At 34.5% G+C, this 22,459-nt stretch overlaps 1 protein-coding gene and 2 pseudogenes across 1 annotated transcript; all 3 read left to right on the top strand.

Moving 5' to 3' along the window:
• Positions 1-3,369: 3,369 nt before the first annotated feature.
• LOC120147035 lies at positions 3,370-9,624 on the top strand (annotated as a pseudogene).
• Positions 9,625-12,418: 2,794 nt separating this feature from the next.
• On the top strand, positions 12,419-15,455 carry LOC120147034 (beta-glucosidase 18-like). Its single transcript, XM_039160505.1, has 12 exons — positions 12,419-12,814; positions 12,909-12,975; positions 13,061-13,119; positions 13,219-13,294; positions 13,376-13,450; positions 13,562-13,649; positions 13,738-13,990; positions 14,100-14,215; positions 14,281-14,545; positions 14,640-14,742; positions 14,816-14,927; positions 15,055-15,455. Exons 1-12 carry the CDS (start codon positions 12,674-12,676, stop codon positions 15,290-15,292), a joined length of 1,593 nt encoding a protein of 530 aa, XP_039016436.1. The 5' UTR covers positions 12,419-12,673; the 3' UTR covers positions 15,293-15,455.
• A 3,230-nt stretch (positions 15,456-18,685) lies between these two features.
• Positions 18,686-21,654, top strand: LOC120147109 (annotated as a pseudogene).
• Positions 21,655-22,459: the final 805 nt, after the last annotated feature.

Below are 22,459 nucleotides of genomic sequence, written 5' to 3'. Positions count from 1 at the left end.
ATTTGAAATTTTCAGAGTGTGATCACATCCCGTAACACTCCTCTCCATCCATCCTTGTACGAACACGATCAACTGTCTCGGATTTTAACATTGCCATGCTCCGCAATGAAATTCTTGTACCAAGTTGCAGAAAACTTGGGTGTTCTCTTCAGGGTCTTAAGATCAACATGGTGAAGTCCGAATCTTCTTGTGAACCCAAATTCCCATTCGAAATTGTCTAGCAAAGACCAAGCAAAGTAGCCCCTAACATCTGCTCCTTTCCTAAATGGCAGACACAAACTGACATCAGTTAGCAGGCAAGAAACATAAGCAATTGATATAATGGTTTGTTTGTTTGTTTCTCATTTGCCTTTTTCTCCCACCTGATTCCCGTTGACAGAGAATCTAATTATCCAGCCATGTACTTGGCTCGTTTGGTGTCTTGTAAGGAATCTTCATTGATGGTGGAATTTGGTTTGGTCACCTCACCATATCCTAATATCAAATATGGTACATGTATGAGTATCCCAAAAAAGGAAAAGCTATTAGATTGAACTCTAATGTACACTTTTGTATCATCATACCATTTTCTGTAATAAATTATTGGGATGTTGTTGAATCTCTTTTCAATATAGTTTATGATCTTCTCCATTCCTCTAGGGTAAACATATAACCAGTCCACATCAGTCTGCATACCAAAAAGATTTAGCTTCCGGGATCAAGTTGTTAAACACGAATGTCACGGCCGACTGGCTGACCGGAAGCTCTCACTTCCCTCAGCTGCATCACAGTGCATTGGTCGGTCGTGACATTTCAACAGGCGAAAGAATAAGGTAACATACAGGTTCTCCTATAGGGATGCCGTTTTTCTGTGAACTTTGGCCCCATAACCCTTCAGTTCTTGAGGTTCCTGTCCCCGGTTTACACACGGAGAACATACAATCCTGGACATAATAGCTTGTATAATGATTAATTCCGATGAAGTCCACTCCTTTCTTCAGCGTTTTCTTCTCGGTTCTCGAAAATTCTGGCAAAGTAGACCCTAAAATGCTTTGCAAAGTAGACCCTAAATGATGTCATTTACAATATAATTATTGTTATTATTTAGTATTTACATCTCTTCACTGTAAACTATATGTACTCAAATTATACTCATTTTGTATCCATTTCGATCACGTATTTTTACATGAAATGACATTGGATTATCATACTCGTGAAACACAGGGTCATATAAATGTTCATAGAATGGATAGAGCTAAGCTAAAAAAAATCTCATAGTCCCAACAAAGAAGATCCCAATCCTCTAAAATCATCTGATATTAATTTCCCACATCGGCCAGATGGTTTTGATCCTACTTATTCAGCTTCGAGGGTTACAGCTTTATCGTTACTTATTGCATTGAACGAGGAGAGCATGAAGGCCAGGTTCCATAGATGACTTGGATCTTGAGCTAAGGCTTTGATTTTTCTTTAATTAATATTCACTGTAAAATCACAAAGAAGCCAAGGGCTCTCCTATAATTGTACAGTTGATGAAAAGCTTATTTTCCAACAATGTCTGTTGTATACATATTAATATTTGTGATACATAGTATAGCAATTTCCAGCATTTTTATTTTTTCTTCTTTTTGGTCTTGAGTATCCTATTATTATATGTGACCTACTATTATGATATCAATTTCAATTCTGCATGTATCTCTCCACTGAAGGTTTTTTTATTTGCACGAACTAAGCAATTTTAATGGTTAAAGAAATATTATTTTTAGAGGTCTTGAGTTTTAGCATATCTTCAACAAAAGTATTTAAGCGTTCATTATCAAATAATTGGAATCCTTTCAAACATATATATATATATATATATTACCTTTATAATCAAACATGTGCAGAAGTGAGGACACTGCCCTGGCCACTTGCAGCAATAAGGAGTCGGTGAAGTGTTCACATTATCACACATTCACACACCCCAATCACAAAGCGAAAGCCATTAACATTTCATTGGCTGTTGTGATTCTTTGTTAGCCACGATTACAATAAAACAAATCTCACTCTCTCCCATGAGATCCAAACGACAACATGCATCAGTGGTTGCACATATTGAACCTCACATGACCATAATACTTTCAAATTCCAATTGCAAATGCACACTTTCAGCCCCCTTTCCAATGTCACAATCGCAACACCGTCGAATGTTGTCCTATCTCCTACACTCAAAACCTATTAAATGATCTAATAATAAAAAGAAATATACCAACAACCAATTTATCTAGTGGGATATGCACTAAATCCCTTAAACAAAATCAAGAGTTTAAATCCTAACATTTACGAATACAGTAAATTGATTTTCAAGTTTGAGTTGTGTCCATCGATTCTGTATGATATATATATACTACATATGTAAAAAATATGAATAAATATATATGTATTGTATATGATTATAAAAAATTGTTTAAATTGGAATCAAATAGTATCATAATTTTATAAATATTTACAATTAAATTTAAATAAAAACTCAAACAACTTAACTCGCAAATAATATTATAAATATTTACAATTAAATTTAAATAGAAAATCGAACAACTCAACTCGACTAAAAAATAATTCAAATCAAGTTTGAGTTATAATATATGACTTTTCGACTCGAAGAACTCGAAATTTTTTAACTCAACTCAATCAAACGCTTACTATTACGTACCACTAACGAATTTCAACCAAAGATTTAAATAGCATTCAATTATTAAAATAACAACCATTATATAACATTAAAAATACTGTCTAGAACTATTATATTATTGTATGACTGTAATATCTATAATAACTTGGGCCACTAGAGTTGCTGATGCTCCTGAAACCGACTTCGAGTTTTGGAAGACATTAACTTGGAATTGAATTTGTAAATCCAGAGAGTCTAAAATACAATCAATTAATATAAAATTAAAGTCCGTATTAAGTTATAATCGAAAAACTTATTAAATGTCTTATTCTTTTTAAAATAAATTGATTATATTTTAAGTTGAAATAAGTGGCCCTGATAACATTTTCGATTGTGATTAAAATTATTATCAATTGTTCAACTGATTAAAGTAGACAAAATAATATTTTAGATTAAAATTTGTTGTAATATAATATTTTTTATTATAATTGAAATTATTATCAATTATATTTTTTTAGGATAATCAGAATAACATTTTAGGTTAAACTCCTTAAATTAGTCATTTTAGATTTTTTCGCCGCACAACATAACTATAGTTTAAAACATAATTTTAGAACATACGGAGAAATGTGTTGACACATTTTTATGTTTTAGGTTGCTTTGGCACATACCATTGGACATGTAGCAGCAACCTTGAGCATGTCAAAGGTGGCAGTTTCATTCACACATATCATCAAGAATGGTGAACCGGCATTCAGTGTTTTGGTTTCGAGATTTTTACTAGGTGAAGTGTTTCCATCGCTGGTTTACTTGTCGCTCCTGCCTATCATCGGTGGTTGTGCACTTTCTGCTTTCACCGAGCTGAATTTCAACATGACTGGTAAAAGAAGAAGAAAAGAAACACATGATTAACCTCTAATCTGTGCCTGAAAATTTCAAATACTGAGTTTGCAATTGTTGATTATGTTATATAGGTTTCATGGGGGCATGATATCGAACTTAGCATTCGTGTTTCGCAACATATTCTCGAAGAAAGGGATGAACGGGAAATCAGTCAGTGGGATGAACTACTATGCTTGTTTGTCAATGTTATCTCTATTGATTCTTACACCTTTTGCAGTAGCTGTTGAGGGTCCTCAGCTTTGGGCTGTTGGCTGGCAAAAGGCAGTCTCACAAATTGGACCCAGTTTTGTCTGGTAATCGCCCTAGCTTTCTTGTAATCGTTCTTTCTGTTGAAATGTCAAAGCTTGGAGAAAATTGGTTCAAGTTAGGCACCTAATATTGCAATGTCAAAATTAGGTGCAACAATGTCAAAATTAGGTGCAACAATGTTTGAAAATTAAATGGATAAATTACAAACTTTAGTCACTAAACTTTAGGGTATTTATAAGATTAGTCCTTGAGTTTCAACTATAAATACCCTAGCTCATTTAGCTTCAAAACCATCCCAAGCATTCTAGCTTTCTTCCAATACTAGAGAGATTTTAGAGAGTTTCTTGAGAGTTGTTTTCTCCTTTTTATCTAGAGAGAATTATCATTGTTTTCTCTTTGGTAGATCGAGAGAGGTTGTAATTCCTATTTTCTCATAGTGAAATTCTTCTACCGTTGCCCGTGGTTTTTACCCTAAATATTTTAGGGGTTTTCCACATAAATTTTGTGTCTCTTTTATCTTCATTTTTATTTTCTCAAATTATCAGTTGCGATTTTGCTCTATCCGATAGCCGTCTTCCGCAACAATTGGTATCCGAGCTAGATTAGAGTGTGTAATATCTGCTTATTGTCTTTGTGGTTGCCACCAAAAGGTGGATCCTCCAACAAAAGAAAGTAAGAAGGTATTACCCATTCTTTGAAGGTTCCAAAGAACTATTCACGATAGTGAAATAGTGGGAGCTATCCGTAATAGAAGCTATGGCAACGAAATTTGATATTGAAAAATTCAATGGGAGAAATTTCTCACTGTGGAAATTGAAGATGAAGGCCATCCTGAGGAAAGACTGGTGTCTAGCGGCTATCAATGAAAGGCCGGTGGATTTCGCAGATAACAACAAATGAAACGAGATGGACGGAAATGCTATGGCAAACTTTCATCTAGCATTAGCAGATGAAGTATTGTCAAGCATCGAGGAGAAGAAGACAGCTAAGGAGATATGGGATCATCTCACCAAACTGTACGAGGCCACATCGTTGCACAATAAAATTTTCCTTAAAAGAAAATTGTACACTCTCCGTATGTCAGAATCTACTTCAGTGACAGAGCACTTAAATACATGAACACCTTATTTTCTCAGCTTACATCCTTAATCTGTAAAATAGGAGAACAAGAACGTGCTGAACTTCTACTTCAAAGTCTACCGGATTCGTATGATAAACTCATCATCAACTTGACAAATAGTAATGTCACCAGTCTAGTCTTCGATGACGTTGCAACTGCTGTTCTACAAGAAGAAAATCGGCGCAAGAACAAGGAAGACAGACAAGTAAATCTGCAACAAGCAGAAGCGTTGACAACGACGAGAGGGAGATCAACAGAACGTGGCCAAAGCAGCAGTCACAAACATGGTAGATCGAAGTCCAGAAGCAAAAAGAATTTAAAGTGCTACCATTGTGGAAAGAAGGGTCACTTGAAGAAGAATTGTTGGAGTCTCAATAAAAACTCCAATCCACAAGGCAATACCGCAAACACTTCAGATGATGGAGATGCTCTATGCTGTGAAGCTTCAACTACCGTGGAAGGTAGAAAAAGATTTGCAGATATATGGCTCATTGATTCAGGAGCAACATATCACATGACCTCAAGAAGAGAATGGTTCCATCATTATGAACCTGTCTCAGGAGGATCTGTCTATAGTTGCAATGATCATGCCTTAGATATCGTTGGCGTGGGAACCATCAAATTGAAGATGTATGGTGGAACAATTAAAGTTGTTCGAGATGTGCGGCACGTGAAAGGCCTGAAGAAAAATTTATTATCCTACGGATTGTTAGATAATAATGCAAGCAAGATTGAAACACAGAAAGGAATCATGAAGGTGTTCCGTGGAGCGCTTGTGGTGCTGAAAGGCGAAAAGATAGCTGCAAACTTGTACATGCTGAAGGGAGAAACTTTGCTAGAAGCAGAAGCCTCTGTTGCCTCATGTAGCTCAGATTCTGCAATGCTATGGCATAAGAAACTTGGACACATGTCAGAACAAGGAATGAAAGTCCTTGTGGAGCAAAAGCTACTTCCCAGCTTAACAAAGGTATCACTTCCTTTGTGTGAGCATTGTATAACAAGTAAGCAACACCGGTTGAAATTCAACACATCAAATTCTAGAGGCAAAAGTGTTCTAGAATTGGTTCACTCTGACGTATGGCAAGCACCAGTCACATCCCTAGGCGGAGCAAAATACTTTGTCTCATTTATTGATGACTACTCCAGGAGATGTTGGGTGTACCTTATTAAGAAGAAGTCAGATGTGTTTGCAACTTTCAAAAACTTCAAAGCACGGGTGGAACTTGATTCTGGAAATAAGATCAAGTGTTTCAGAACAGATAATGGAGGAGAATACACAAGCGAAGAATTTGATGACTTTTGCAAAAGAGAAGGCATAAAAAGACAGTTCACAGTGGCGAACACTCCTCAACAAAATGGAGTGGCAGAGCGGATGAACAGAACCTTGTTAGAAAGAACACGAGCAATGTTGAGGGATGCAGGCCTAGAAAAATCATTCTGGGCAGAAGCAGTCAATACCGCCTGTTATTTGGTGAATCGAGCTCCATCAATTGCAATAGAGCTGAAGACACCAATGGAGATGTGGACTGGTAAACCAGCTGATTATTCAAACCTCCATGTATTTGGAAGTATTGTGTACGTGATATACAACTCCCAAGAAATTTCGAAGTTGGATCCAAAATCCAGGAAATGCAAATTCTTGGGGTATGCTGATGGAGTAAAGGGGTATCGCTTGTGGGATCCCACTACCCGAAAAGTGATCATTAGCAGGGATGTTATCTTTGTAGAAGATAAGCTACAAAGAAAAGAAGACGATGCTAGCGCTGAAAAGTCAGAGACTACTCATATACATGTGGAAAAGGAGGTTGAACAAGGAGATTCTTCTGAAGCAGAACCAGCTCATGATGAACAAGAACTAGAGAGTTCTGAAGCTCCAATAACTCGTCAATCAGATCGTGTGAGAAGACGTCCCAATTGGAACTCAGATTATATTATAGAAGGTAATATTGCATACTGCCTTTTAACAGAGGACGGTGAGCTATCAACATACCAGGAGGCAATAAACAGCTCAGATGTTTCATTATGGATGATGGCGATGCAAGAAGAAATCGAAGCCCTTCATAAAAATAATACATGGGACCTTGTGCCACTACCACAAGGAAGGAAGACAATTGGTAACAAATGGGTCTTCAAAATCAAGTGAAATATTGACGATCAAGTGGAGAGGTACCGTGCAAGACTGGTGGTCAAAGGATATGCTCAAAAAGAAGGTATTGATTTCAATGAAATTTTTTCTCCTATGGTTCAACTAACAACAGTTCGAGTACTCTTGGCAATGTGTGCTACATTGAACTTACATCTAGAGCAACTAGATGTTAAAACAGCTTTTCTTCATGGAAATCTTGAAGAAGAGATTTATATGCTCCAGCCTGAAGGTTTTGAAGAAAAAGAAAAGAAGAACTTGGTTTGCAGGTTGAACGAATCTATGTACGGTCTAAAGCAGGTGTCGAGGTGTTGGTATAAGAGATTTGATTCCTTCATTATGTGCCTTGGATAAAACAGACTTAATGCAGACCCTTGTGCTTATTTCAAGAGGTCTGGTGATAACGATTTTGTTATATTGCTGTTGTATGTGGATGACATGTTGGTTGCAGGACCCAACAAAGATCATATTGAAGAATTAAAGGCACAACTGGCTAGGGAATTTGAAATGAAGGACTTGGGATCAACAAACAAGATTCTAGGGATGCAAATTCACCGAGACAGAAGTAATAGGAAGATTTGGCTTTCACAAAAGAATTACTTGAAGAATATCTTGTCACGATTCAGCATGCAAGATTGTAAGCAAATTTCTACCCCTCTTCCTATTAACTTCAAATTATCCTCCAGTATGAGTCCTAGCAGTGAAGAAGAGAGGATGGAGATGTCTCGAGTACCGTATGCATCAGCAGTGGGAAGTTTAATGTTCACTATGATATGCACAGGACCAGACATTGCACAAGCAGTGGGAGTGGTTAGTCGGTACATGGCGAATCCAGGCAAAGAGCATTGGAATACAGTAAAGAGGATCCTGAGATACATCAAAGGGACCTCAAATGTTGCATTATGTTACGGAGGATCAAACTTACTAATCAATGGGTATGTAGATTCTGACTATGCATGGGATTTGGATAAAAGCAAATCTACAATAGGATATGTGTTCAAAATTGCTGGTGGAGTTGTAAGCTGGGTTTCAAAATTGCAGTCAGTTGTGGCTACATCCACAACAAAAGCAGAATATGTAGCAGCTACACAAGCCAGTAAAGAAGCAATTTGGTTGAAGATGTTATTGGAGGAGCTTGGGCACAATCAAGAGTATGTCTCTATGTTTTGTGACAATCAAAGCGCCTTGCATCTAGCAAGAAATCCAGCATTTCATTCAAGGACAAAGCACATACGAGTTCAGTACCATTTGATTCGTGAAAAGGTGGAAGAAGGGACAGTGGATATGCAGAAGATCCATACCAAAGACAACATAGCAGATTTCATGACGAAGACGATCAACACTGATAAATTTACTTTGTGTCGATCCTCTTGTGGCCTGTCAGAGACGTAAGCAACATGATTGTACAAGGTAGAAAGAATGGTGTGAAGATATGATTGTTCCAATTAAATCTTCAAGTGGGAGATTGTTGAAATGTCAAAGCTTGGAGAAAATTGGTTCAAGTTAGGCACCTAATATTGCAATGTCAAAATTAGGTGCAACAATGTCAAAATTAGGTGCAACAATGTTTGAAAATTAAATGGGTAAATTACAAACTTTAGTCACTAAACTTTAGGGTATTTATAAGATTAGTCCTTAAGTTTCAACTATAAATACCCTAGCTCATTTAGCTTCAAAACCATCTCAAGCATTCTAGCTTTCTTCCAATACTAGAGAGATTTTAGAGAGTTTCTTGAGAGTTGTTTTCTCCTTTTTATCTAGAGAGAATTATCATTGTTTTCTCCTTGGTAGATCGAGAGAGGTTGTAATTCCTATTTTCTCATAGTGAAATTCTTCTACCGTTGCCCGTGGTTTTTACCCTAAATATTTTAGGGGTTTTTCACGTAAATTTTGTGTCTCTTTTATCTTCATTTTTATTTTCTCAAATTATCAGTTGCGATTTTGCTCTATCCGATAGCTGTCTTCCGCAACACTTTCTATACATGTTTAGCATTGATTTTGAAAAAGTATGGTTTGCAGTCGAAAAGAAGCAGCCAAAAGCATTTTTTCGAATGCAACTCATAACCATGCTTTTCTCCTTCAATATGTTGCTTAAGAACAATTGTGTGGCTATCAATCTCTTTGCAGGTGGGTGGTAGCTCAAAGTGTGTTCTATCACTTGTATAATAGGTTTCATACATGTCTCTGGATCAAATTTCTCCATTGACATTTAGCGTTGGGAACACGATGAAGAGGATCTCAGTTATTGTCTCGTCTATCATCGTCTTCCACACGCCTGTTCAGCCGATTAATGCTCTTGGAGCCGCCATTGCAATCCTTGGAACCTTCCTTTATTCACAGGTATATGCTGTATCTCTCTTTACTCAATTTGATGCCTCAAAGGACAAATTTGCCCTGAATATGGCGACAACCGTTTGAGTCATCAAAATAGCAGTATAAAGATTCAAAACAAGTACTTCCTGCTTTGATTTTTCTAATGTTAACCTATGCTTTTGAGCAGGCAAAGCAGTGAGGAAGTTGAAGGATTTCAAGATTTTGGTGAACTGACATAAAAGAAAATAGAAGCTATGTGAGATGAATATTTGGCAGCCTTTTATTTATTGATTATCTAAGAAAAAATATTTATGATCTTTGCACTCTTTCAGTGCACACAATTTTAACTAGTAGATTTTTCATTTCCTTTTCCTTTGTCATTTTTGTAAAGGAAAATGCAATCTAATAGTATATTTTATGTAAAAAAAGGTTAAAAGAGGTGTTTAAGCTTGAACTTCATGATAATTTTTTAGTATAATCTAATAGTATATTTTATGTTTTCATGATACGATTTATCTTATATATAACATCAATAAAAAATTTAAAATTTACAACATATTTACAAAATAAAAAAATAAATATATTTTTTAAAAATTAAGAAATAGAATTAAGTACATATAGGCCACTACTTTTTTTAACTAATCTAGATCGGGTACTACAAAGACGATGGTGACCCTCTCAATCTAGTTTGCTCCATTCGCAAACGTCAAGATTCAAACCCCTGGCCTTACTTAAGGAATCTCGTGCCTCATCTCACTAAATCAACTACTTGTTGGTATATAGGCCGCCACTTTAGATGCTATGTTAACGTTAAAAAATTAGGGTAAAATATATAAATGGTCTCTGACTATAAGGTGTTGCTTTGTCAAGTCTCCTAATTATTAAAAGTTACATAATGATCACATGACTTTTTATATGTTCCAAAATCACCCCTTTTTGTAAAAAAATTGGCGTTTGTCTCAGTCGGAAGTTTAAGCTATTGACTAAAATATGAGAAAAATCATATTTTAATGATGTCTACTGGTACCTTCGTTGCTTTTAAGCACTGACTCGCTATCATAATGTTTCAAGTACTGGTTCAACAATATAATGTAAACAAAGATTTGATCAATAAAATATAGCTAAAATGATTTTGGTATCAGATTTTATCATAACTCAGTCAACAGATTAACGTTTATCTCATATGGTCGTTAATTTTTAACGGAAAAAGACGAATTTGTTACATATGAATAGTCGGGTGACTGTTTTGTAACTTCTAATAGTTGGAGAACTCAACAAAACAATATCATATAGTTGAAGGACCATTTTGTAACTTTTAATAGTCAAAAGACTCAACAAAATAATATCATATAATCAAGAGACCACCTATATACTTTACCAAAATTTTATTATTTTAAACAACACTTCTATTAAAAAATCAACTTATCGTCAATGACTATGAATCACTGGTAAGAAGTGAATAGCAAGTTCCACATTCTTTCTTTCTTTCTTTTTTACTTATTTATACCTGATTCGATCTTCCATTAACAAGGTTAACAACACTGAACTAGTTGCTTCCAGTCCCAAGCATTAGCAGATGCAAATCATTCAACGGAATATGTTAAACAAATTTGAAATGGCTAACTGGGGTTGGGGCTTAGCCCAATGTTGCATAAAAGCAGAAAATTACGCAGACATGTCTGCAAAATCATAGACAAGTTGGTTCGGCGTGGAAGGTGATGAAGTATATCTTTATGGAAACGAATTTGAATGGAGCTGATTCTTCTGTAAATATCCTCTTCCCATCATATATTTATTGCATTCCCCACCTTTTGCTGCTGACATTATGTCAATTTAATCATTTGTTTTCATTGGGTAAAGTATGTAAATGGTCCTCCGACTATATGGTGTTGCTTTGTTGAGTTCTTTGACTATTAAAAGTTATAAAATAGTTCTCGTGATGTTGCTTTGTTGAGTTTGACTATTAAATGTTACAAAATGATCATCTATTTTCATATGTTCCAAACTCGTCCCTTTTCAATAAAAAAATTGGCGATCGTTTGAGTTTTACGTTAATACGTTGACTGAGTTATAATAGTCGTTTGAGATTCTGGGATCAGATTCTAATATATCTCGATCAACAGGTTAATGTCCAACTCAGATTGGCGTCACTTTTTTAATGGAAAATGACGAGTTTGAAACATATGAATAGTCGGGTCACCATTTTATAACTTTTAATAGGCGGGGACTCAACAAAGCGAAGTCCTATAGTTGAAGGACCATTTTATAACTTTTAATAGTCGGATGACTCAATAAAATGAAATCCTATAGTCGAGACATTTGTGTACTTTATCCATTTTTATTCCTGTTTTCTGGTTGGTTAACATCTCATCCATCCGTCTGCCTAATTGGTTTTGTTTAATGCCTGTACCGTTCCTCAATTATTTGATGTTTGTCCCAACTCCTTATCTTAATTCCATATATATTCAAACTTTTTTGGTCACAGGCCTATCAAATTAGATAAAACTTTTTCATCAAGTACATTCAAACTTTAATAGTATGAAATTCTTTGATTGTGTCACCTTCTTACAAGAAGAAAAACCTCACCCAGTTCAAATTTATTAGTTGACCCTATTCTCATATGTAATGGGGTAAAGTAGTAGGTTGCCTCAACGTTAGGTTGAGGGCAACTTCCGTGGAATACCTCCGGCAATTTATGAATTGCCCACCGTGGGACTCGATCTCACGACCACAAGGTTAAGAGCCTTGCGCTCTACCAACTGAGTTGGACGGGCAATTCCAGTTCAAATTTATTGTTGTTGTTAAACAATTAGAAATCTTAATTAGTACTTTGCAAAAGCATATTTAGCAATTAACGGTAATGCTGGACTGACTGACCCTAAGTTGCTAATGAGCAAGAGTTGGCCCGAAGAAAAGTTACTTTTTCCGAGTGGAAAGGTTTGGTTTTGGACAATGATGGTCGTTAGGCTTTTGTCTTTGTCAGCTTTTCTCTTGATATGTGCCATTTTATACTTGACCCTGCAGGCAGGGAAACTTTTGGCTGATATGGGAAACATTATTCTTCAAAATTATTAATCACACACACAGACGAGAAAGGAGATAAAAATTGATCGGACACGAGTATCCGGTGTGTATTCATATCCAACCATTACCGTCCAAATCCGAGTTAACATCAATTATCACTGCCGTCGTCAATTCAACAGTGTCATTGCTCCCTTTTACACTTTTCCTGTGTATAAATTTCTCCCCCTGCATCAGTCACTTGGCACCCCAAACTTTCTTCAGTGACTTCTTATTTAGCTTCTATTCTCCTGTCATGGAGCTCACAGTCTTTGTGTTAGAGACGTGTTTCATAATTCTATCATTACTATGTTATCCATTGCCTCTAAAGGGGAATCCAAATGCATCCCCGTTCCCCAGTAACTTCCTGTTCGGAACAGCCTCTTCGTCTTATCAGGTTCTTTTGCCTTTTATTTCCAAAGTTCAAAATCAATTTGTTTTTTTAGTCACAAATGGACAGTCAATTCTGTTTAATACATTCTTTTTGCCAGTTTGAAGGAGCTTTCTTGAGTGATGGCAAAGGCCTAAACAATTGGGACGCATTTACGCATAAGCCTGGTTAGATTTGCTCATATTATACGAAGTTCAATGCTTTGCCCCTTTGATGCTCAAAACATTTATATAATGTGGACTTTTTTTACAGGCAATATCTTGGATGGAAGCAATGGAGATATTGCTGTTGATCATTATCATCGATACCAGGCAATGATAGTTTAAAAATTAGACTGTATTTCCTTCAAACATCCAGCATACTCATTTCAGAAAAAAAAAACCATGAAATGCCTAATGATTTTCGAACAGGAAGATTTGGATTTAATGCAGCGCATTGGGGTCAACAGCTATCGTTTCTCCATTTCATGGGCAAGAATCCTACCCAGTGAGTTTTTTTTCTTGAAAAAATGATTGAGTTTGACATGATTGGTTTTCAGTATCTTAATCCCAAACTGGCTTAATCCAGAGGGAAGATTTGGAAGTGTTAATAAAGCTGGTATCATGCACTACAACAAGCTGATAAACACCCTTCTCCTTAGAGGTCACTCTCTACTTCCCCTTTATGTTACTCGGACTCGAATATAAGTGTATGGTACGAGTCTTTTTTTTTCATGTTTCTGGAGAATCATCACTCTCAGGAATTTTATCTCAGGAATTCAACCCTTTGTGTCATTGACACATTATGACATTCCCCAAGAACTTGAAAACAGATATGGGGCTTGGTTAAGTCCCCAAGTGCAGTAAGTGGCAATTTGTCTTGCTATTGTATCTTCATCTAACGTATATGGGGATAGGCTTCAATTAATTCAAGAATTTACACATTTTCAGGGAAGATTTCAAGTATTATGCAGATATATGCTTCAAATACTTTGGGGACAGGGTGAAGTACTGGAGTACCTTCAATGAACCTAATGTTGCAGTAATCCGTGGTTACAGAACAGGAGTGTACCCACCTTCTCGTTGCTCAAGCTCATTTGGGAATTGTACTGATGGGGATTCTGAAAAAGAGCCTCTCATTGCTGCCCACAACATCATCTTGTCACATGCTGATGCTGTCGATATTTACAGAACCAAATACCAGGTAAATTAAAAAATAACCAAAGTCAAAACTCTATATGTTACTAGAATTCGGGTATTTGATACGAGTATGGTTGTTGGAAAACTATAATGTCCCTTTGTCAATTGTGCAGAAACAACAAGGGGGTAGCATTGGGATTGTTATGAATGCCATCTGGTATGAACCTATAAGCGAATTCTTGGAAAACAAACAAGCAGCTGAGAGAGCTCAAGCTTTCTACATGAACTGGTAAGAAATCAGGCATTGATAGGAAATCTCAAAGGCTTTTGCTCTGACTCTCTTTATTGCTCCAGGTTCTTAGATCCAATCATAATGGGGAAATATCCTGAAGTTATGCAAGAAATCCTAGGGTCCAATTTGCCTGCATTTTCAAATCATGAACAGGAGAAACTAAAGAGAACTGGACTTGATTTTATTGGTATCAATCACTATACCTCTTTCTACGTAAGGGACTGCATGTTTTCTGTGTGTGAACAAGGACCAGGAACTGGAAGTTCCAAGACAGAAGGATTTGCCTTAAGAACTGCAACTAAAAATGGGGTCTCCATAGGCAAACCGGTATCAAACTTAAAACAAATCTACAACCATAAACAAAACCCAGATTTTCTTTCCTGGAAAAACACTTATTTTTCTCTTTTATTTTTTCATATAGACTGCACTTGACTGGCTATATGTTCATCCCCAAGGAATGGAGAAGATGATAGCATACATAAAAGATAGGTACAATAACATCCCAATGTTCATCACAGAAAATGGTGAGTTGAAAAAAAATTACATCAATAATTGCTGTTGTTGGAATTTCATCAATAATTGCTGTTGGATTATTAGGGTTCTGTGAGAGTGACAAATCAGAAAAAGGCCTTACTGAAGAGTCACTCAATGATGCGAACAGAGTGGAATACCTCAGTGGCTATCTGGATGCCGTTGCAGAAGCTTTGAGGTACCAATCTCATCAATGTTTTTCAGTACCAAAGTACACATCTTAGGAATTGTGAACAAACCCAGGATTTGGAACCATTTTTTCCTTCTTATGCAAGAATTTTTTTTTTGTTGATGAAAACAAGCAGGAAAGGAGCAGATATAAGAGGGTACTTTCTGTGGTCCTTGTTGGACAATTTCGAATGGACATTGGGGTATACAATTAGGTTCGGGATTCACCATGTTGATTACACCACTCTCAAGAGAACTCCAAGAACATCAGCACTTTGGTACCAACAATTCATTGCCAACCACACTGGTTCAAAGATTTTAATGCCATCAAAGACCACATTTCAACACCATTTGAAAAGCTGTCTAAAAAAATAACGGTATCATTGCCGTGAATTTCGCTGATTCAAGTTTTGTAAGTTTATTCTGGCTGCTGAACTCTGTAAATTATTTATTGGAAATCTATAGTTCACTTTTAGTGCTAAAAAGAATTACCCAACAGAAGATAAGGGATTAATCTCTTCTGGTATTTGTTACCCAACGTTTAATGGACTTTCTGGATTCACTGTTAGGTTCAGACTTGACCATGTGGACTATCAGATCCTGACAAAAAATTATTGTCTGCAACTTTGATTTGATTTAACGTAAAAATTCACAAATAATTATTTTAGCATTTATCATTTATTTTTTATTTTTTATTTTTTATTTTATTTATTTATTACACTAACCGTTTTTTAATTTTTAGTAATATATTATTTTAATAAATAATATTTTTATCAGATATGATAATATATCACATCAATAATTAAAAGTATGTCTTGAGGTACCTAAACCCCTAAGATGACTTTATGAACCTAAAGTGAGGATCTAAAATCTAAAAATAACCCAAAAGATCGCTAGGTCAGTTTGTAACGTCTGAAGGTCTTAATTGTTTTTTTTTAATAATTCATATGGGAAATTTTACTCAATATTCAAATAATAAAACACTAATAATAAATAATTAAAGTTTTGAAAAAATTCCTTTAGATATCATTTAATTTTGTATGTTGAATCATTTATATCATTGAACTTTCAGTTTTACTAATTATAATATTAAATTTTAATTTTACATTCAATTATGTCACCACGTCGTTAAGTCATTCACGGGACGATGACATGACTAATGGTCGATTACATAGCATGTCACACTAAAACACTGTCGTCTTGGTGTGACTGTTTTGATGGCTAAAACGATACTGTTTTAGATATTGAACTTTGGGGTTGTATTGATTTTGCCACTGAACTTTTAAACAAATTACTTTTTTGGTACTGCACTTTACGGTCATCATCAGTGGCCAATCACTACCCCTCACCGATAGTCTTTCGCGGTAAAATTGGTACTAAATATTTGTATTTCACTCCTCATTCTTCTCATATATTTAGTTTTCCACAAAACCCAATCAAAACCGACAAAATTAGACAAAAAAATATCATTTTTTAAATGTTAGGAGATTTTCTTAGATTTATGGGATTTGAGGAGTTTGTTTGAAAATTTGAACAGTGGAAAATATTATTTCGAGAATACGAACAACATACCTCATAACTAGCCTTATCAAACAATAATCGAAAGAGATCAGAGTATTAATACGTCAAAAATTTAAATGGATTTTTATCGATTTTGAGTGGATTTAGTGAAAAACCAATCCTATGAGAAGAAAGATGAGTGAAATAGGAACACTTTGGTACCGATCTTGCCATAAAATATGACTGATGATGAGCGATACTTGGCTGCTGACGACGACCAAAAGGTGCAATGCTAAAAAAGAAAATTGTTTAACAATTTAATGGTAAAATCGATATACCCCTAAAGTTCAGTGTCTAAAACGACGTAGTTTTAGGTATCAAAACAATTGTACCAAAATGATATCATTTTTGGTGTGACAAATCACATCAACAATTGTTCGCCATGTTATTGTCCGTTCTTGACTTAACGGCGAAGTGGTATAATTGAAGTGAAACTAAAGTCCAGTACTATAATTGACAATATTGAAAGTTTAGTGATATAAACGAATCAACGGACAAAATTAAATGGTATCTGAAGTAGTTTTCCCTAAAAAATCATCTAAAAAATTAGTTTAACAGAAAGATAAAATATTAAAAATTAATATATTTAAAAAATAAAGATTAAAATAATTAACATTATATCAAAAATAACTTGGGGACAATCTCAGATTTCATTGGAATGATATTTAAAAAAAAAAAGGTAAATAAATTTGAAGGATAAATTCAAAAGAAAATTTGAATGTTGTCTATTTATTTTCTTTTTTTAATTCTTCGATCAATTCAAAATTTAGAATTTTAGAGTTTTATATATATATATATATATATATATATATATATATATTATTGCTATTAACATTGGGGAAAAAAACTTCTATAAACAATAAAGTAAAATATTTTCAATTTTAAAAATGTTTTTAAAACATTTGACTTTGATAATTAAAATGGTCAATTCTTATCAAGTAACAACATTTGTGTAAACAAAGTTTTATGTTGATCTTTCAAGCCTGATTTAATTGCGTAGGCTGTAGCTTTTAAATTTGAAATTTATATAAAAATATTTTATATAAATGTAAACCTGATGACTGAGATATGATAAAATCTAATCACATAATCATTTAAGATGTATTTTGTAGATTGACTCTCCGTTTACATTATGTCATTGAGTCAGTGGTTGAAATATTATGTGGAGCTAGTGCTTGAAAGCAATTATAGTGCTATTAGATATCATTAAAATATGATTTTATCATACCTTAGTCAATAGGTTGACATTCAGCTCAGTCGACCATCAAAATTTTAACAAAAAATGACGAGTTTTGAATAAATGTGTAGTCAAGTGATCATTTTATAACTTTTAATAGTCGAATGACTCAATAAAACAACACCTTATAGTTAGGGGTCATTTTGTAACTTTTAATAATCAAGAAACCCAACAATACAACGCCTAGTCGAGAGATCATTTGTATATTTTACCCTAATTTTAACTATAATTAAGGATGAACACAATATCTTATGATAAATATGAATTTATAAAATTTTACAGAGGGTAAAAATATTTCACTGGTAAAAAAATATAATTAAAAAATCTAAATTATATGAAAATTTAAGATTTTCGGTGACTACCTCTATCAGCCCATCAACTCATCCCTAACTACAATAGTTAGGATTATTATCTGATCTATTGACGGTAGAGAAAATATTTCAGATATAAAATTATATTGATGGTATCTATTTTATTAGGATTTAGAGTTTACAATTTAAGATTTAGAAATTAAAAATTAGGCACTAGAGTTTAAAATTTAGCGTTTAGAATTGTATATGCATATAAATAGGCGGCATGCTTGTGGAGTCTAAATTGAATATCTGGATTAACTAATGATATTATAAAAGTATAAGGACTCAATTATAATAAACTAGAGTAAATGGACTAAACTTAAAATGTTAGCATAGTAGAGTGACCGAATTCAAATTTAACCGTAAACATACTTATCCAAATTTTTAATCAGACTTTGGTCAAAGCCTGTAAAAATATACGGAATGGAGGTTTACAGAGAACTCCAATATTATAATATAGTATATTGTCATTGGTCAAGGTTGGCATGCAAGCAAGAAAGCAACTACCCTACACCATTCATTGCATCCAAATCCTATCAATTCTGTTGATATTTCTACAATAAATCATTCTATATATTTATTGGGATTTGTTGATGGCTGAAGCATCGGCAAATTGGATATATTTACAAAGCCATGGAGTTTTCTTTGCTTTGCATTGGTTACGTTGCCTTCCATGTGTTCATGTTATTGCCTCTTCCAATTTCATCGGAGCTGCTGACGCTGAAACAAAGCTTTGGTGATAACCCATCTCTGTTTCCTCCAAATTTTCTCTTCGGGACAGCCTCTGCTGCTTACCAGGTTTGCTTTCTCGTCATTCTTTCAATCTCTTTATCTTATATATATATATATATATATTATGTACATGTATATATGGTTGTATATGAGAACTTTTTTCTTGTATTTCTGGCAGTATGAAGGTGGTTACTTGAGTGATGGCAAAGGGTTGAACAACTGGGATGTTTATACCCATAAACCAGGTGATTGATGAGCTCCCTTCACCGGAATTCAACATTGGATTTGAAACTTTCTTCTGTCTATTGAAAAAGATGTTTTCCGTGTTTAACAAAAGAAAAGAGGGAATGTAATGTATTGCAGGAAACAATGGTGACATAGCGTTGGATCATTATCAACGCTACTTGCTAAGCTTACTTTTGTTTTTTATACATTAAATTATATGCAGATAATCATCAATAAGTTAAGGGTAAAGAACACAATGGTCCCCTTATACAGTGCTGCTTTGATGAGTCCCCACTATTGAAAGTTATAAATTGGTCCTTTAATTATAAGGTATTATTTTGTAGTCCTTTTACTATTAAAAGTTATAACATAATCATTTAACTATTTATATGTTCAAAACTCGTATTTTTCTGTTAAAAAAATGATGGTCGTTTTAACAAACGATAACATGCTCATTGAAATATGATAAAATATAATCCCAAAATTATTAGAGCTGTATTTTATGGATCAAGTCTCTATTTACATTATTTCGTTGAGTCAGTACTTGAAAGCAATGACAGTGCCAACATACATCATTAAAATATAATTTTATTATATTTTAGCTATTAGAAAATGATAAGTTTGGAATATATGAATAATCAGAAAACCATTTTATAATTTTTAATAGTTGAGAGACTCAACAAAATAATGTCCTATAGTCGGATGATCATTTTATAATTTTTAATAGTCATAGAATTCAACAAAGAAACACTCTATAATTGAGAGACTCAACAAAGTAACACCCTTAAGATATTATTTGTGTGGTTTACCCATAAATTTATAAGTTATTAGAAAGTACATATATTTTTATATTTTTTATAGTTGAATTTTTCTGTATACGGATAATGAAGACATATATTATTAATAAATTATATATATATATATATAATATTACGAGTTTGTATTTGATATAATAATAATATAAGTATACGCTATAAATATAATATATAAATATTCCTAATATATTGCAAAATTTTTACTCTCTACTTATTGATGAACATGTACAAGGATAACATGCATTTGGAGTTAAAATTAGGTCAATATAGTGACCACATACTTAAAGGTATATTTGCATTCTTGAATGAAATTTTCTTCAAAAATATTGCATAAATAATTGCAGATTTGGTCATTTTCTACAGGGATTCAACCATTTGTAATTTTGAATCATATTGATCTTCCCCAAGAGATGGAGGACAGATATGGAAGTTGGCTGAGTCCTGAATCACAGTAATCAATCTCTTTTTTTTCTAGTTTTTTTTTCAAACGAAAATGGTAATTTATGCTCACTAATGTGTTTTTTTAACTTTAATTTTTGCAGAATGGATTTTGCATATTTTGCAGACTTGTGCTTCAAGTAATTTGGAGACAGGGTGAAGTATTGGATCACTTTCAATGAACCCAATTTCCAGGCAAGTTAGGGTATCGAGTAGGGACTTTCCCGCCATCGCGATGCTCGTTTCCGTTCGGAAATTGTAATGATGGTGATTCGGAGAATGAGCCTTTCATAGCAGCTCACAACATTATCTTATCCCATGCAGCAGCTGTTAATATTTACAGATCCAAATACCAGGTATATTAAATGGCACTAAATGCACCACTTGCTTAAATGTAGACTTACATTTTCTTTTCTTAAATGATGAATCGTTTTAGGCCAAGCAAGGTGGAAGCATTGGAATTGTTGACAATGGGGCATGGTTTGAACCCATCAGCAACTCCATAGCTGACAAGCAAGCAGCACAAAGAGCTCAATCCTTCACTATTGATTGGTTCTTAGACCCAGTCGTTTTTGGTAGATATCCTCCTGTAATGCAAAGCATTTTAGGGTCTACTTCGCCAGAATTTTCGAGAACCGAGAAGGAAACGCTGAAGAAAGGAGTGGATTTCATCGGAATTAACCATTATGCAAGCTGTTATGTCCAGGATTGTATGTTCTCCGTGTGTAAACCGGGGACAGGAACCTCAAGAACTGAAGGGTTATGGGGCCAAAGTTCACAGAAAAACGGCATCCCTATAGGAGAACCTGTATGTTACCTTATTCTTTCGCCTGTTGAAATGTCACGACCGACCAATGCACTATGATGCAGCTGAGGGAAGTGAGAGCTTCCGGTCAGCCAGTCGGCTGTGACATTCGTGTTTAACAACTTGATCCCGGAAGCTAAATCTTTTTGCTATGCAGACTGATGTGGACTGGCTATATGTTTACCCTAGAGGAATGGAGAAGATCATAAACTATATTGAAAAGACATTCAACAACATCCCAATAATCATTACAGAAACTGGTATGATGATACAGAAGTGTACATTAGAGTTCAATCTAATAGCTTTTCCTTTTTTGGGATACTCATACATGTACCATATTTGATATTAGGATATGGTGAGGTGACCAAACCAAATTCCACCATTGAAGATTCCTTACAAGAAACCAAACGAGCCAAGTACATGGCTGGATACTTAGATTCTCTGTCAACGGCAATCAGGTGGGGGGGAAAAGCAAATGAGAAACAAACAAACAAACCATTATATCAATTGCTTATGTTTCTTGCCTGCTAACTGATGTCAGTTTGTGTCTGCCATTTAGGAAAGGAGCAGATGTTAGGGGCTACTTTGCTTGGTCTTTGCTAGACAATTTCGAATGGGAATTTGGGTTCACAAGAAGATTCGGACTTCACCGTGTTGATCTTAAGACACTGAAGAGAACACCCAAGTTTTCTGCAACTTGGTACAAGAATTTCATTGCGGAGCATGGCAATGTTAAAATCCGAGACAGTTGATCGTGTTCGTACAAGGATGGATGGAGAGGAGTGTTACGGGATGTGATCACACTCTGAAAATTTCAAATCATTATATAGTTAGATATCTTTTTTATCTTTTTTATTAATATAATTTTATACCTATTAAATTTTTAATATAATTTCTTTTTAAATTCACACTTTTGACATAAAATATTGCTCGTGTCCTTAATTCGTAGACCATTACTACTTGCATTAGCAAATTCAGTGACGGGTCTTGGCATTTGTCTTTGGGGATTAATTAGAGATTTATTTGAAGGGATATTGTATATATCATATAGAACACAACTTTGACGGTATATTTTGTCATAGCGTTTTTGTAATATATTATTAATTAAAATTTTCAAATATTCGAGTTTCGAGAAACCTAGTGATTATTTTTTTTTAAAAGAGTAGTTAACTTATATATAATCCAACGCTCAAGGGCGAGGTAAGCAAAATGATGGAGGAATATAGAGAAATCTACATTGTGAGTAATTAAACCACTAGGTTCCTCCATCAGCTATTTGTTCCACTCTTAATGTTTTCTATGGTAATTTACCCTATTTTTTTATAGATTGGAGAGTCGTGTAATGGTTCACTTTTTATTGAATTAGGCGGAGAGTTA

This window comes from Hibiscus syriacus, unplaced genomic scaffold (genome assembly GCF_006381635.1).
Source record: "Hibiscus syriacus cultivar Baekdansim isolate YM2019G1 unplaced genomic scaffold, ASM638163v2 tig00110933_pilon, whole genome shotgun sequence".
Lineage (NCBI taxonomy): Eukaryota > Viridiplantae > Streptophyta > Magnoliopsida > Malvales > Malvaceae > Hibiscus > Hibiscus syriacus.
Note: the sequence above shows the minus strand (reverse complement) of the source record. Positions and strands in the feature narration are given on the sequence as shown.